Source organism: Drosophila ficusphila, unplaced genomic scaffold, assembly GCF_018152265.1.
Source record: "Drosophila ficusphila isolate 14025-0441.05 unplaced genomic scaffold, ASM1815226v1 contig_106, whole genome shotgun sequence".
Taxonomy (NCBI): domain Eukaryota; kingdom Metazoa; phylum Arthropoda; class Insecta; order Diptera; family Drosophilidae; genus Drosophila; species Drosophila ficusphila.
The window spans coordinates 6,580,452-6,595,618 of NW_025063993.1; the positions used below are offsets into that span (position 1 = coordinate 6,580,452).

General features: G+C 40.8%; 5 protein-coding genes across 5 annotated transcripts; 2 read left to right on the top strand and 3 right to left on the bottom strand.

Moving 5' to 3' along the window:
- The first annotated feature begins 42 nt into the window (after window positions 1-42).
- Window positions 43-607, top strand: LOC108088988 (protein Asterix). Its single transcript, XM_017187030.2, has 2 exons — window positions 43-283; window positions 344-607. The coding sequence occupies exons 1-2, from the start codon at window positions 128-130 to the stop codon at window positions 512-514; spliced, it is 327 nt and encodes a 108-aa protein (XP_017042519.1). The 5' UTR covers window positions 43-127; the 3' UTR covers window positions 515-607.
- Window positions 546-2,102, bottom strand: LOC108088982 (ubiquitin thioesterase OTU1). Its single transcript, XM_017187025.2, has one exon. The coding sequence runs from the start codon at window positions 1,832-1,834 to the stop codon at window positions 773-775; it is 1,062 nt and encodes a 353-aa protein (XP_017042514.1). The 5' UTR covers window positions 1,835-2,102; the 3' UTR covers window positions 546-772.
- Window positions 2,103-2,911: 809 nt separating this feature from the next.
- LOC108088990 lies at window positions 2,912-3,411 on the top strand. Its single transcript, XM_017187033.2, has 2 exons — window positions 2,912-3,051; window positions 3,131-3,411. Exons 1-2 carry the CDS (start codon window positions 3,034-3,036, stop codon window positions 3,299-3,301), a joined length of 189 nt encoding a protein of 62 aa, XP_017042522.1. The 5' UTR covers window positions 2,912-3,033; the 3' UTR covers window positions 3,302-3,411.
- Window positions 3,412-4,113: 702 nt separating this feature from the next.
- Window positions 4,114-4,824, bottom strand: LOC108088989. The gene is made up of 2 exons (XM_017187031.1): window positions 4,738-4,824; window positions 4,114-4,476 (listed from the first exon to the last, which is right to left on the bottom strand). Exons 1-2 carry the CDS (start codon window positions 4,753-4,755, stop codon window positions 4,303-4,305), a joined length of 192 nt encoding a protein of 63 aa, XP_017042520.1. The 5' UTR covers window positions 4,756-4,824; the 3' UTR covers window positions 4,114-4,302.
- Window positions 4,825-6,955: 2,131 nt separating this feature from the next.
- On the bottom strand, window positions 6,956-12,706 carry LOC108088940. Its single transcript, XM_017186963.1, has 3 exons — window positions 12,666-12,706; window positions 8,035-8,154; window positions 6,956-7,574 (listed from the first exon to the last, which is right to left on the bottom strand). The coding sequence occupies exons 1-3, from the start codon at window positions 12,704-12,706 to the stop codon at window positions 6,956-6,958; spliced, it is 780 nt and encodes a 259-aa protein (XP_017042452.1).
- Between the last annotated feature and the right edge of the window lie 2,461 nt (window positions 12,707-15,167).

Consider the following 15,167-nt stretch of genomic DNA (forward strand, 5'->3'; position numbering starts at 1 on the left):
TGCCACTTGGTGAAAAAAGGCATTCACACAACTACGAAAAAACGACTGTCATTCACATTCCTCGCATACAGCCCCTGCAATCTGACCTGGTTTTGGATTAAATTAGTGAAAATTAGATAAATTAAAAATGAGCATCACCGTGGACCCGCGTCGCAAGGAAAAAATCAACCGCTACAAGGCTCCTAAGAATCAGGGTCAAAGTGGAAGCGCAAACGAAGACATGATGCCGGATTACATGAACATTTTGGGCATGATTTTCTCCATGTGTGGACTGATGATGAAGGTAAGCCCGGCGATAATAACCCAATGACTTGGAATTTATCAACAATTACCATACCCGCAGCTGAAGTGGTGCGCTTGGTTTGCCCTATATTGCTCCTGCATAAGTTTTGCAAGTTCCCGGGCCAGCGACGATGCCAAACAGGTACTCTCTTCCTTCATGCTGAGTGTCAGCGCCGTGGTAATGTCCTACCTCCAGAACCCAGCTGCCATGACCCCGCCATGGGCATCGTAGCACAACATACAATCTAGTCTAGTTTGTCTAGTTTAGATGAAGGTGTATACTTTATTGCGTTCCGAAAAGGATTAAAAGGGACTATGAATTTGACGGCTGACTTCAATAATCAATAACTTATGCAGGCGGTGATGTGGAGGTAGTACAATTTAGCTACTGCGGTGACTCCTCGCACGGCGATTGTGGCTAGGTGATGAGCAGGTAGTAGGCGAACAGCATGAAAGCCACAATGTAGACGGTGCCAAAGATCAGGACGTATTAAATCTCTCCAAAGCGCTGGTGTCCAGTCTGTTTGGCATGTTCCTGAGCCTGAACTTGACCAACCAACCGCACATCGCACTGCATGCATCGCAGCGTGAACTTATCCACATTGGTGTACTGGCGCGAGGATTGTGCCTCGTTGGCCAACTGCTCGGCTTGCTGATAGACGCCCAATTCCTCCACCGGAAAGATGGTGGCCGGAGCAGAACTCTGCGACGTTTCCATGTACAGTGGATCGTAGTGGATGCCATCGAAGAGTAGGAAGACACGGAGTCCAAAGTTCTTGTCTTCGCCAAAGCGGTTAATTATGGCGTTTTGGATGTCCACCACATCGATCTCAATGCCATAATAGTTGGACAGAATGGACACCTCGATGGCGCCGCCCCAAGAGTCGGCTTTTTGTATCCAGGCGCAGTAATCAGCATTGGACTTGCCCAGAACTGCATCATTGTAGCTCTGTGGATCGGCTGCCACTTCCTGGGCAATGATGTGCCGCATCATCTCGCTGCCTTCGTTGTCCACTTTGCCGTTTAGGACGAATCGAATGCTGGTGAAGAGGCACGAGTTGTCTGCTGGCACCACCTTTTTCAGTAGGATGCCATTGAAGTCGCCGTTCGGGCCACTTTCCGTGGGCGCCACTGGGAGATCTGATAGTTGAGCGGGAACTCCTCCTCCGGTTGCCTCCAGCAGCTGGGCCTCCTCTTCGGCCTGCAAACGACGCGCCAGCGCTTCGTCATCGGCCATGGTAGAGCCACCAGGCACAAAGGCAGTGGCAGTGGGTGCGGCAGTGGGTGCAGCTCCAACGGCAGCCTTCTCCTCCACAATCAGCGTCTCTCCGCTGTTGATACCGACCTCCTTGAGGTCACGCTGCTCCTGCTGCTGTGAGAGGTCAAGGGGTTTGGGAGGGTAGCCCACAAGGACGTGCAACTGAGGCGCTTGGATCTGTGTGACCTGTACGATTTTCGTTTTCAGCTCCCCTAGCGTCGTTTGCTCACAAAGGTCGTTGACAATGAATTGACCTTTTTTGGACTTGAGCTTCACACTGAATGATCCCGTCATGTTTTTCAAAGTCCTCTTGTGTGTTGGTGTGTGGGTGTGTATTTTGAGTTTCACTTTAGAATTTTATATTGGCTGTGATTCGATAACTTATATATTGTCTAATTTGGTTTCTTTTTTCCTCTTTTTTCTTTCGATATAATATTTAAGAATCGATAACATGGTGTTACCGGACCATCTAATTTACGTCTGGAAGTGGCAACTTTGTGTTTAAACAGCGCCAAAACCTTGAAATTTAAAAAAACGTGAGTTTTATGAAACATACCGAAATAAAAAATGAATAACAAATAAATATGAAAACCTATTATTAATGAGGCTTAGTTCAAAAAGCCGACATACAAATTTTGGCAGTTATTTCAAAATTCTTATTATTTGTTTTCATTATTTTGTCTTTTTTAGATTAGTTGATTTAGTTGATTTAAAAAGAAATGCACATTTCATCCTTTTTCCAGTATGTAGTTACGTGGATGTTCATACATACATTATCTACATAATTTTACATGTATTCTACTTAGAAACCAAAAAATGCTAAGAGTTGGCAGGTCATTATGCTTTAAACGGCGGCTTCAATTCAAATTAACAATTTTATCAATCCTCCGTCCAGTAATTAAATGCCTTCCAGCAGCCATACTTAAAAAGGCAACTACTTTGGGTAGATTTCGCTACGCCCGCCTATTATGCAGGTGTGAACGAGAAGCTAATGGCTAGACCCGGCGTTAAGGCCAATGTCAAGACGCTAATTAATATTTAGCAGATATTCCGCTCGCAGCTAATGGCCAAGTCAAATAGAACCCAGAACCAAGGAAACACCGATTAGCAAAAAGAAGCGGAGCCGGAGAAACCACAAGTCAACAAATGGCCCAAACATCAGGCTCAAAAGCCCAACAATGGAACCACAAAAAGGTAGCAAAAAAAGGGAACCCGGCCTTTGTTATCGCCATTGCTCCACATGCGTGGTGGGCTAAAATCACTTTTAATAGTCCAAACAGATTGATTTCCCCCGCTCGTTTCCCGTGTGTCGTCGGATCTCCAACCGCCGCGTTGTTTTAATTTCTATAAAAGACGAGCGGCCTGCCGGCTGAGCAACCGGCAACATTGGCAACTGACTGGCATATAAATAGACGGGTCCGCGGGGTCTGTGATCAGTGCAAGCAGGTCTCTCATCGATCATATATCTCCAGCCCAACCGAAGTCCAGTCAACATGAAATTCTTGCTCCTGGTGCGTCTCTTCAACCCAGTGGATTATACTGTATACAGACTTTACTGACCATGGAGTATTCCAATTAACTGCATTACAGAGCGTGTTCCTTTGCCTGGCCGTCTGCTTCGTGGTCACCAATGCTGCTCCCCGCGAGGAGGCCATTCCCGATGGCATCGAAGGTCCTGGCAGCGAGTCCATCAACCCCTCGGACGACCAGGGATTCCTGCTCAAGCTGAAGCTGCTGAAGAAGCTCCTGTTCCTGGGCTGAGCATCATAGCCCCTCATTTATGGATTTTTAGATTTACTTCTGTGTTTAGGTTTTAAAGAGAAAAGATAAAAAAGACAAATTAAAAAATGTATTTGGTAACAAAACTTCAACTTGGATTTTGTTTGGATTAAAGGTGTCAAAGGCGTATAGCTTGTTTCTCCTAATCGGGATATTAATTTAGTAAAAAGAAATTAAAAAAAAATTTATGCAAACTAAACTTTAGAAATAGAACGATGGTGCGATAAGGTTGCCAAGTTCGTTTCCTAAATCTTTTGTTTTATTTTACAAGTTTAAAATATTTTATTTTTAAAAAAGTTTCTATAAATGAAATCAACCAATTTTAACTATTACAGACTTACGAAGTATTTTCGATAAAACTTTAAATTTAATTTTTTTGTCATGGAAAATTATAATTTAAACTCACTCTTTACGGTGAGTCGACAAACATTTCTTATTTATATACTTAAAAAGGTTTTTCTAGGTCTAAAAATATAAAAAAATTTGTACGCTAAATGTTCAGCAAATGAAATAACATTGACGAAAAGCGTAGCCCATTAATCTCGCTGTGTGAATTCTCGTTTGGCACACAATTAGCACACAGCCGACTTTTCATTTATTTACGGCGGCTATTGGTCAATTTGAACGCGTTTAAGGAAGATTCAGTTCGTTTTTCACACTCTCTCCAAAACAAACAATCCGAAACACGTTTTCCTCTTAGATTAGGGTACACAAAAACTCGACCTGCTGCCAGTCATTAGCTCCTTTTTGATCAGAGAAAGAGATCCCCGAACCGATGACATAAGTAAGCCGACTTGTACGAAAATAACATTTATTTTAACAACGATTACGTATACTTTACTCGTATGTATGTGATCGTGTGTGTGCGTATGGTATTGTCTAAACAAAACGGGCTGAAAATCGAATGCAGCGGGGGAGGCAAGGTTCCCAATAGGTTGGACTAGAATTTAAACTGAGCTCAGCAGACTGCTGGGGAATGCCTTCTAACCCAGGAGCTTCTTCAGCTTGAGCAGCTTCTTCAGCTTGAAGATGGCCTGCGGATCCTGGGGACGCTGGACATCGTCGAAGGACGGCTGGTAGATATTATCCCCGATCAGGGACTCATCCACGGGCACAGCGGACACAAAAGCAATGGCCACAAGGCACACGAAAAGAGTCTGAAAGTGAAAGAAAAAAAGTTAAAAAAAAACAAGGGAATTGAAGCTACAGAAAACTCTGGAAGTTTGAGCTTAAGTCATAGATGTTTTTTGGAAAATGTTTGTCTGGATTTCAAACATTTATTCCTTTAAATTCTTTAAATATTATCTGTAAATGTGGTTTTGAAAATAACTTTCAAAATCGATCGTTGTCACAGGACTCTTAGGACCCTTTTTTTTCTGCTTTTAAAATTACTTATTCTGCTAAATCCAAAAACTCACCAGAGCTAGGTACTTCATGATCGCTTCTGCTGGGTAGATGATGACGCTGATTAATCCAAAAATCGACTGCACCTAGCTCCACCTGCGATCAGGGCCTTTTATAGCCGAACTCTGGGTGACCATCGATGATAATGTCATATGTAAACTGCAGTCTGCAGTGGAGAAGCGGACAAATGAACGATACATAAACAAAAGACCGTCGCATGAACAAAACGGTGAGCGAAAAAGAAGTATCAACAGAAAAACCTGGCCAAAAGCAGACCCAAGAGGCATGGCCCAGATGGGCAGGTGTTTTTTGGGCAGATTTTAGCGGCGAGACCGAAAACCAAAACACCGAAACCAGGCCCTGTTTACTCGCCTTTTGTTTGCCCGCCTAAGCCACTGAAGAAGTTGATCGCTGATTAAATAATAATCGTACTGAGTAAATGAAAACAGCGCCTGAATGAAGGTCAGTTCGAATGCGGTCAGCAGATTCATGTTTACCCTAAATAAGGAAGATAATGTGTAAGTCGTCAGAGGAGGAAGTTAATTACTGGTTCTTAGATCAACAGAGCTGCAAACCGCAACCATCTCAAGTTCACGAACATCTACTGACGCCCTTTTTGATCGATCAATGGCCAAGACAATTAAATAAATTATCGCTCGAGAATGGGATCCATAAATATTTGACACTTTTAACAGCCGTCAAGCCTAAAGCGTCGAACACTGAATCAATAAAAGTAAGCCAAGTGATGGAACCATTTTGGGTTGGGCTTGAGCATAAAAACCAAACAGTGACTGATACGGAGGCCAAGCTTTTCTGCAAAGTCACCGTGGAAGTATCGCAGATGACGAAGATCTTGCATCTGAAAACCGGAAACATTTGCCCTGCTCTCAATATGTAAATTTACGAACTTTCGAGAATGCCGCCACAATGTCAGCATTAGTTCAAAACATTCCGCTGATCGTGCTCCTAAATAAACATGTGTGGAATGGAAACCAAAACAAACACAGCCGGAGCAATATATTAAAAGATTAGATTGAATTAATATCTTTGAGTCAGACTCTGTCGTCGGCTTGTCTCGCATAGATTCATTTCAAGTTTTGTATTTTTCCCATGCCCCTGGCCCTTGTAATTAAGTTATATGGGCGTGGCTGTAACATGTGTGAGATGTCTCAATCCTCGTGAATTTATTGTAGGAGGCAATAATATTTTATAACGCACCCTAAACTTGATGTATGAAAGATTGTACAAAATTTGCAAAAAACTGTGAAAAGAGTTGTGTGTGATATTAATAAGTAAGTTATGCAAAAGCAGTGCCGGATTAGCCATATAGCAGGAGTAGCAAATGCTACGGGCCCCGCGCATTGGGGGGGCCCCGCGCGGCCGCGCTCCAACTCCTACCTATCTGATCGTAAAAAAAACAAAAATTTAGATAGGAACCTAAAAATAATTTGCATGACTTAAGCGTGAAGCGCTTAGGGTATGCTTTACTCCCATCTGAAAATATAAAACTCGATTTCGTCACGTTATATTTTATCTGAAATTAAACCACATTTCTACCCTTCAAGCGGCCAGATTTTCATTTTTTATATAGGTATACATTTATTTTGCGAGTTTACGTAGCCGAGATTGTACTTTTTTTTTTATCGATTTTAATATTATATAGATTATCAGTATTTCGAGAAAAAGTAGGCAAACTATTTAAATTTTATTGACCCAGTCACGTGGTCAGTCACAATCCAATCTACTGTGGTTTGATGATTTATTATAAAATATAGATTCATTTTATGAGTGAACATAGCTTACCTTTATTTGAATCGATTATCATATCGATCATGTTTCGAGAGTATTGAAAGCTAGTAACGGGCCAAGAACGTCTTAATCATCTCACTTTGTTGAATATAGAGCATGATTTGCTTAAAGAAGTCGTTATTGAAAGTGTTATCTCTAAATTTGCCCATATTAAATCCAGAAAAGTTTATTTGTAACAATTTTGTTTTATTTAATACCCTAAACTTGAGAACCTAAAGCAAAGCAAGGGCCCCTTGACAGAATTTGCTACAGGCCCCGCGCTAGCTTAATCCGGCACTGTGCAAAAGTAAGCAAGTGTGGGAACAGAAATGTAATTCAATATTTTAAAGTGCCCTTAAAGATGTTGAAGCTGTTTTGCCGAAAAGCTTACATTTTAAAATATAGTTTATTATATTTTCTTTGTTACCTCACACTTTAATTATTTTATTGGTAATCGTTTGAAGCGTCATAGTCATCTTCTGCTGGCTCCGTGGAAACTTCTACATTTTTCGTCTCGTTTTCAAATTCAGGTGTTTTAGTCGTTTTAGTGTTTTCTTCGCTGCTACTCAACATTGAAGAATCACTTGGTTCAGGTACCATCTTAACGAAGAGTTTGATCCTACAGGTTAGTAATTTAATAACTTCTTCGTATACTTGTATTAGTTCGAAAAGCACGAGATATCTGCCATCAGGTATGCGAACAGGAATCAGTTTGGTTTCAATGGCGGCATTCTCCACGTAGTAAAAGCCAGAGTTTAAGGGACACGAGATGATAAAGGTCGAAGGTAACAGGCTCTCCCCAGGAATCTCTTCAATGGTAATATTTCTGAGGCCATCAAGAAGCTTGCACAGATCCTTGTTCTTTAATCGCATGATGTCCTCCTGCTGGGAGCCACCGACTTCATCGGCCAACTTTCTTACGAAAATGTGCATAAGGAGTTTGCCGGGAAAGGGAACACGAATTGTGAGATTGAAGTTGATTTCCTCAAAGTTAAAAATGTTGTAGGATATTTCGATATCATCGGGCACAAACGACTTCGCATAGAATTCCTCAATCCTCAGTCTGTTTGACTGTTAGTAAAATAGTTATTTTAAACACTTGACCATTTTATTTAAGCAACTCACAGTGTGGACTTGAACAACTCTACAAAATACCATAAAAATCAAACTCTGCGGAGGCCGCATGTTTTAATGGCTTGATGACTGACCCATCTGAAATAACTGGCCGAAATTTGCTGACATTTGCTAGCTGGGAAATTAGCCTCATTACGCAGCTATTTAGTCAGGCCACGTTAACTGGACTAACGACTTTGAATTGGTCCGATTCTTATCGATCAATGCCCCAACAGAGATTGCATACACTATTAGCCGGGCAGGCAGGGCGTATGCGTAATGTGGGTGTACCACGTGTTAACATGGCGTATGCTTAATGAACAAACTCACAGCGATAAATATTGTCGAACAAATGAACTTGTGATGAGTATTTACCCAACAGCAAACAGTATGAGATATTCGAGACTTACGTGGAACTCAACGACGCATTTATAAAGACGATAGCTATGAAACCTGGACCCAGTTGCGAATTCAGCGGTCGCCAGTGGCCAACTGATGAACTTGAACCAACAAGCGTGAACGACGAATAGCTGGTAAAAACAGCAAAAGTTTACCATGTAAACGGGCATAAATTGTGCCGCCGGAAAGCAAAGGCGAACAAGAGTCTCGGATAAATCATCCCGAACGAAATATATGTATGCCAGTGGACCATAAATTTGAGCATTTTTATTGCAATTTGCTTGTTTGTACCGAAAAACAAGTGCAAACAATGCCAGCAATAACAAAGCCGGCAAACAAACGCTGCCTTAAGCCGCAAACTACAGTGAAAGTGACGTAATGCGATGGCACCAGCCAACAACAACAACAACAACAGCAACACTAACAACTAGTTGAAAAAAAAATATGTATAAAACCATTAAACAACGACAACAAAGTACAGAGGAAAGCAAGTGAGCAAGCGGCCAGCAAAAAAAATGTCAATGTCTTTTACAACGGAGCCGAGGATGAAGCAGTAGCAGCAGCTGACCAAAGGTTCAGGGGGTGGGAGGTGGGTGGTAGGAGGGTGGTGAGCGGGTGGAAAGTGGGTGGTTGGGACACCGATTCGAAGGTTGCCACGGGATGTGCACAACGGATGAAAAGGGCAAACAGCAGCAGGCATGCCGAAAGAGAGTACTTTGTTTGCATATGTGTGACCTTTCGCAATGGGCTTGGCACGTGTTTCGACTATCGAAATAAAAGGGAAGGTGACTAAAATAGAAAACTACGGCACTTTCAGGTGAGAATAACACATACCTTCAGTAAGTAGAACAAAAGTAACACAAATAATTGGGGGAAAAGTAATGGAACGAATTTGGCCAGAGAGAAATGAAAAGTTCTTGAAATGATTTTATTGTATTACCAATTTTTGTTTAATACCACTTTTCTGTGTCAACTATGTTGCAAGGGGGCGGTGGTTTTCGCGCACCATAAGAAAAAAAATTCACATGCATCGGATGTCGGCTTACATTTTATTTACCTCTCTGCTTCTTCGTTTTCCTCGCTTTTCGTATGGTTTATGTGTTCAGCGTTTTTTATCGCCTGCATTTACGATTCAATGTCATGCCGGCCTTTGTTGTTGCTCCCTGGTGGTTATTGCCAAATTGAGGCGAGCTGCGGTACAAGAAGATCAAAACGAAGAAGATCCAGTGGCTGCTGCACCAGAAGTTCCACACAACAAGATCGTTTAATTGCAAAACCGGTTGTGCGACCCCTCCTCATCAGTCAACTCCCCTTGCCTCCGCATTCCGAACTTCGGACAATGCAGCTCCAGTGTACAATAAAGTATGTAACTTGACCTTGAGAAACTAACTCCAGCCAAAACCACAGCTGCAATTGCCGGTCATCTTGGGAGCCGCCGCCAATCATGTATTATTTATGTATGCACCCCGCGCACATCAAGTTTTATGACCGCCCGATAATAATTGTTATTGAGCCCATACATTATGTTTTTTTTTTGCGTCTGGCGGAGGGGTGTTATCGTTAACAGTCTAGGCCAGATCCATCTAGATATATCTTTAAACGGTGGGCGAAACGCTGTCTGGGGCTTCCGCCTCAGTTACAGCATATGGAGATAATTTTGCTTTTCCAAGCGAAGCTACGTGATGTTGGTAAAAAACTCAACCCCATCCGTCACATCTTGGTTAATTTGTTTTTAACCAGATTCAGATTTCGGGTTAATTTACAACATACCTACTTATGGTAATTTACTTGTTAACTAAATAATGCACTACAGTTTATATTTGTAAAACTATTATTATTATGTTATTACCATTTCTTAATCAAGAAACCCTTTAGTTCTCAAGTATAAATTTATTTGGTTAAAAAATGGAAATTGGAATCCTAATGTAATATGTAAAGATAACATTGGTTCCCACATTAAAATATTTTTTAAAGACCTCGCTGAAGCCATTATTAAATTACTAAAACTAATGTCAACATTAAAATGCTTACTGTTTATCGTCAACACTAAAAAATTGGAGGCTAAGTTAATTTTTATTATTGACGAGCATGTAAGTGATTCCCATGTTGACGAGCATATAAGTGATTTCCATGTTAAGCGAGGGTAGATCAAGAAGTTGCGCTTAACAAAATAAGACAGGTTATATAACATTATGAGAAATTGTATCAGCGGAAATTAAAGTGAAAGAATTGGCGATGGAAAATATAGGTTAGCAAGTTTATTAACCCATCAAACTCTTACGGAATGCATTTTCCTCGATCTCGCAGTTGTCTACAAATGCACTGCCAATTTATTACCGAGATCATTGCTGCGAGTTGTAATTAGAGGCTGAACAGCAAGTAGAGTTCTGTGCGATTTGAATAGAGTTTCTACGCAGGTTTTTCTCTTGTTTCGTTGGTTTAGCACTTGAGATTTTTGTTTTTACGAGGCCCGCCCACTCGAACGACATGGCGAGGCACACCAAATGTATGGTGGCAAAGTGTATCCGTAGATAAAATGCAAATTCCCGTTAATTGAATGCCAAACAAAAGCGTTGTGGCAGCCGCAACATTGAGAAGGTTTTTGTTTTTGTTTCGGAGTGCGGTGGAATGGGGGTGTTTGAAAAATCAATTAGCAGCATAAAATATCTTTTTCTTTCTTTTTGGTTTAAAGCCGTACCTGGTTTAGTTTTTGTAAAACTCTTTCTCCTTTTGCCTGCTCTCTACTTTGTTAAAAGAGAGCAAATCCCAGAACCATCAGTTCGCCGGAAAAGCGAGAGAGGAAAAGCAGTGGAAAAACCGCAGCTGCTGCTTTAAATTTATGCCAACGCGGCATTAGAAGCATGGCTTGCGGTTAAATGGGCAGTGGGTGGTTCCTGAAAAGAGGGGCTGGGAAAATGGGGAAAATGGCGGGGAGGGGTGGGGGATATTTCAGCCATATTGGCTAGGTATTGGTAACATGTATGTGCGCCTGTGGGTGTAGCAAACTGCAAGAAATCAAGGCTTTAGTTGCGGCGGTCGCAACGAAAAATGGCGGAGCGCTTTATGAATATTTATAACACAATGGAGCATGAAAAAGTTCGTTTGTAGGTGTATGTGAAAGTGGGGAGGGGGAGGGCGATGGGGAGGGGGGACAAAAGGAGGCGGTATGAATACATGTGAGCAAGGAGCCATCCAGGTTCAAGCGTCTGTTATCGATATCAATTCCTGATTCACAGGGACGGGGTTAATAAAAGGATCAAAACCTCAAATATAAAAAAAAAAAAAAAAGAATTTCATAAATAAAAATATTTAAATAGTAAACAAAAAGGATCAAAGCTTTTTAATTTATTTATTACTTGGTTTTGTTTACCCCTCGTGTTTTTTCTGCTGAAATAAGACGAAAAATCGACCCAACTTACAATGCAAATGGAAATTCCGAAAGCAGAAAAAGTGACTCCACTTCCCTTCTCCAGCTCCTGTACATTCATCCTCGCATTTAGATTGGCAATAAATTAATACTTGAGCATGGAAAGTTTTGCCATTAGAAGGGCGAATCGAGTGACACACATTTGCAAAAATATTTAATTTGGCAAAAATGCCAATCGAACTGAGCAAGCACCCAGGAACAAACACTCCTAAAATCCATTGCACTTTTCATATCAACTGCAAATTGCGCATACGCAGTGTGGGCGGTGGCATTAATTTAACGCTCATTCAAACGAAATTTACAGCAAAAGTTTAAATTAAAAGTTGTGCAAAAAATTAGGAAAAATAGAAAAAACGAATGGCAAACCAAAACCAATTCAAATATTGATTCGGTGCGTGTTAAAAAAGGGCGGAGGGCGGTAAGCAAAAATGGGGGATTCCCCCGACTGTGAGCACGTGCTGGCGCCATCTAGCGGTCGCTGCATGCAAATTGCCAAATCAGTGCGTGACTTGTAAAATTTCCACAAAGGCTGCGAACAAAAACTCAAATGCAAACTGTTAGTTATGATAAAGCAAACTTAACTAGCGGTTATTTCGTTTTTATACCCTTGCAAAAGGTATTATGATTTCAGTCTGAAGTTTTAAAGCGGCATTTCTCTAAGAGTTTGTATTTTAATTTTCTTACGAACTGCATCATTAGTTTTTATTATTTTCTCGATTTGTTTTCTACTTTTATAATACAACCCCTTTCCGAGTTTCCAAAAAATGGGTTTGCTAAAAATTGACAAAAATTCACTAATTTTAAGTCCACATATTTTATAATCTTTAATCTCTAAAAGTTTTTATTTATATTCTCTGACGAACTGCTTCAATAATTAATTTTTAATTTTTGCCCAATTTTTATGATGGGTTTGCTGAACATTTACCTAAATTCACAGTCCACAATTTATTATTTCGATGTTTTTTAGACGCTATACATTTTGCTCGATATTTGTGATAAATGCAAGGGTATATAAACTTCGGATCCCCGAAGTTAGCTTTCTCTCCTGTTTCTATTTCTGAGGGGGTTAGCGGAAAGGAGAATTCGACTGGTTTTTTTTTATTTTGGGAAAATTTTAAACTGGCACGCACGTGTAACGCCCCACAATGGAGTGTGTAGCAACGAAGAAAAAAATAAATAAATTGGTGGCCCCATCTTTAAGCGCCAGTCAATTACCGAGTGTACAGAATGCCCCAGCTAATGGTCAGCTCATTCATGACTCGTTTAATGGCACCCTCGAGCAACTCTTTTCTTCGCTTTGCCAACGTTTTTTGCCGCCAATTTGAACAGCAACTGTCAAAGTCAAAGACTAACAAGAGACCATATACTCGTAGATATATAGTAGTGTGTCCATTCATGGTGGAAACTCCTCTTCTCCATATTTTACATCGGTCGACTGCTTCTGGGAAACGTTTGCCATTTGTGTATCTCTTCGTTTCGATGCCTTTTAAATGATATTTTCCATTGACATTCGGTAAACATCTTTTCCTGCAAGTCAAACTTGCCCATCTTGTATATGTATCTTCAATTTATATTTCAAGTGCAGAAAGTGGAGCAAACTAACATTTCCCCGATTCCCTTCGGTGCGGGTGTCAAAAGTTTTCGGTCAGCTCATACAGTTTATTGGTTTGTTTGCGTGCACTGACCAAAGGAATCGAAGCGATGGCTGCAGAACTTTCAAGAAACTTAATCGATTCGGACACTTTACAACATGTTTATCATAAGTGTTTGACCAAAATAAGTATTTTTATCAATTACTCGAAAGGCAAAGTGAAGTAAAAACACAGTGAGGACAGCAATAAATTTAAGTAGTAAAGAATGAAAAGGGGTTAAGACTCTTCATTTATTAACCACAAGCATTTATTGGTTACAGAACCACTTTTTTTATAGATAGATAAATAAATAGATAAATATTTAAAGTTAAAATGTTAAATTTACTTTGAATCTTTTTAAATCCTGCAGATTTATCTAGAATTTTGCTAAAGCGTATCTCAATCTTGTTTTTCATGAAGTTGTTTTTAAGTTCATAGTTCCAAAGAGCTGTAAGCAAACTTCGCTTTCCGTGCTCCATTTCCCTCCAGCTTTCCGGATGTTTCATCTCATTTCATTGCATCTCCCCCAGCTGCACATCCTAGCATTTAAAATTTATGTCAAATTAGCGAGCGCCCCAATGACAAATGCGCGGGCAATAGAAAAGGCCGCGAAGAATGCAATTTTTACAAGCCAGAGCAGAGTGGAGCAAACCAACTTCCTTCCTGGAAACCACTTCAGTGCCACGCCCCCATCCTCCGCCCATTGCACCACCCACCAGCCACCGCCTTGCCGCAGGGCAGCGGAAATTAGTTCAACGGCACTCAGAACAGCGGCAGTTAAACGTCGTCTAAGACTGGAGTGCAGCGAAAACCAGCCTGAGATCTCATAGAGATGGCAACCAATATCTTATATTTTGAACTTTATTAATAAGGTTTCGATTTAGAATTTAGAAGATTAAGAAAGCTATCAATATAAAATGATTAATCTTTAAATGGTTAAACTTCAATGTGAAGAATTTTACTTTGTCGTTTGTTTGGAAAATAATAGTTTGATCTTATTAGTTATTACTTTCAAATTTATCGAGATATATTTCCAAAGATTTAAAGAAAATCTAGAAAACCTATCAGACTAGATAAAAATTGGTTTTCGAAGATTAAAACAATTATAAATCGCAAAGTATTATAAACCATCATTAACATTATTTTATTAAAACTTTCAATCTCCGCCAATCGGTTAGGAGATCTTTTTTGGAATGAATAAATTCACAGTGCCAGATCGGAATGTTTTTGATTAAACCATCACTGGGAACTATCTAGTGGTCCCCGAGCCCTTCTCCTAACTGCAGACACTTGTTTTTTATAGCTGCAAGGGGTGGCGTGTAAGGCGCGCGGACATTTGAAGATGATGTAGTGCGGACATAAACATAAATAATGGCAATGCGCAGTTATTACTTTTCTTGGTCTTGGTCTTGGTCTTCGTCTTGGTCCTTTTCTTGGTGCTAGTCCTCCTGGTTCTTCTCTCGTCCTTGGGCTGTGATGCTTACATAAAAATTAAATGCAAGTGGTGGGCGGGGAGGACTGGGAGGGGGTGGTAAATTGCGGGGTCTTCTTCTGGTTGGATGCTGCTCATTGGTCTTGGCTTTTTTAATTGCATTCTGACTGCCGCATCAAATGGCAACCGCTGTCCTAATGGGTTAATTGGGCTCAAGGCAGGCATCCTGCGGCAGGCTCCTTCCAGGATCTCCTGATTTATCTGCGCTGGCAAATTGACAAACGATTCGCGCTTAATGGAAAAGTTACTCATACGCCATGGATTACAGCACGGCGCATTATTAATATTCATTTCAGTGCGCATAATTTGCACATACATCAGCGGACCGTCCAAGGATATGGGAGCAATAAAAGAAAGAAATTGCCATGATTTGGCAAAAGTTGCCTACGATCTTTTCAAACAATAAAGGAGCGAGAGAAGGAGATGGGGATAGGGGCAGAGAGGGTGGAGAATGCAGATTGCATGTCCTGGCAGGATGCATACGCCCCAGTCATGCATTAACAAAAGCCCCTTCCCCCAGAAACAATCCGAGCAAAGAGCCCCAGCCAAAAACATAAACAATAAACAGAGCTGAAAGGACGAAAAGGACGAGCA

Excerpts from the sequence above, each read along its gene's own strand:
- LOC108088988 (XM_017187030.2), top strand. The coding sequence starts at position 128 with ATGAGCATCACCGTGGACCCGCGTCGCAAGGAAAAAATCAACCGCTAC. Across the intron at positions 284-343 it reads TGTGTGGACTGATGATGAAG|CTGAAGTGGTGCGCTTGGTT; the intron begins GTAAGCCCGGCG and ends CCATACCCGCAG.
- LOC108088982 (XM_017187025.2), bottom strand. The coding sequence starts at position 1,834 with ATGACGGGATCATTCAGTGTGAAGCTCAAGTCCAAAAAAGGTCAATTC.
- LOC108088940 (XM_017186963.1), bottom strand. The coding sequence starts at position 12,706 with ATGAATGAGCTGACCATTAGCTGGGGCATTCTGTACACTCG. Across the intron at positions 8,155-12,665 it reads TGGGGCATTCTGTACACTCG|CTATTCGTCGTTCACGCTTG; the intron begins GTAATTGACTGG and ends TGTTTTTACCAG. Across the intron at positions 7,575-8,034 it reads AATGCGTCGTTGAGTTCCAC|ACTGAGGATTGAGGAATTCT; the intron begins GTAAGTCTCGAA and ends ACAGTCAAACAG.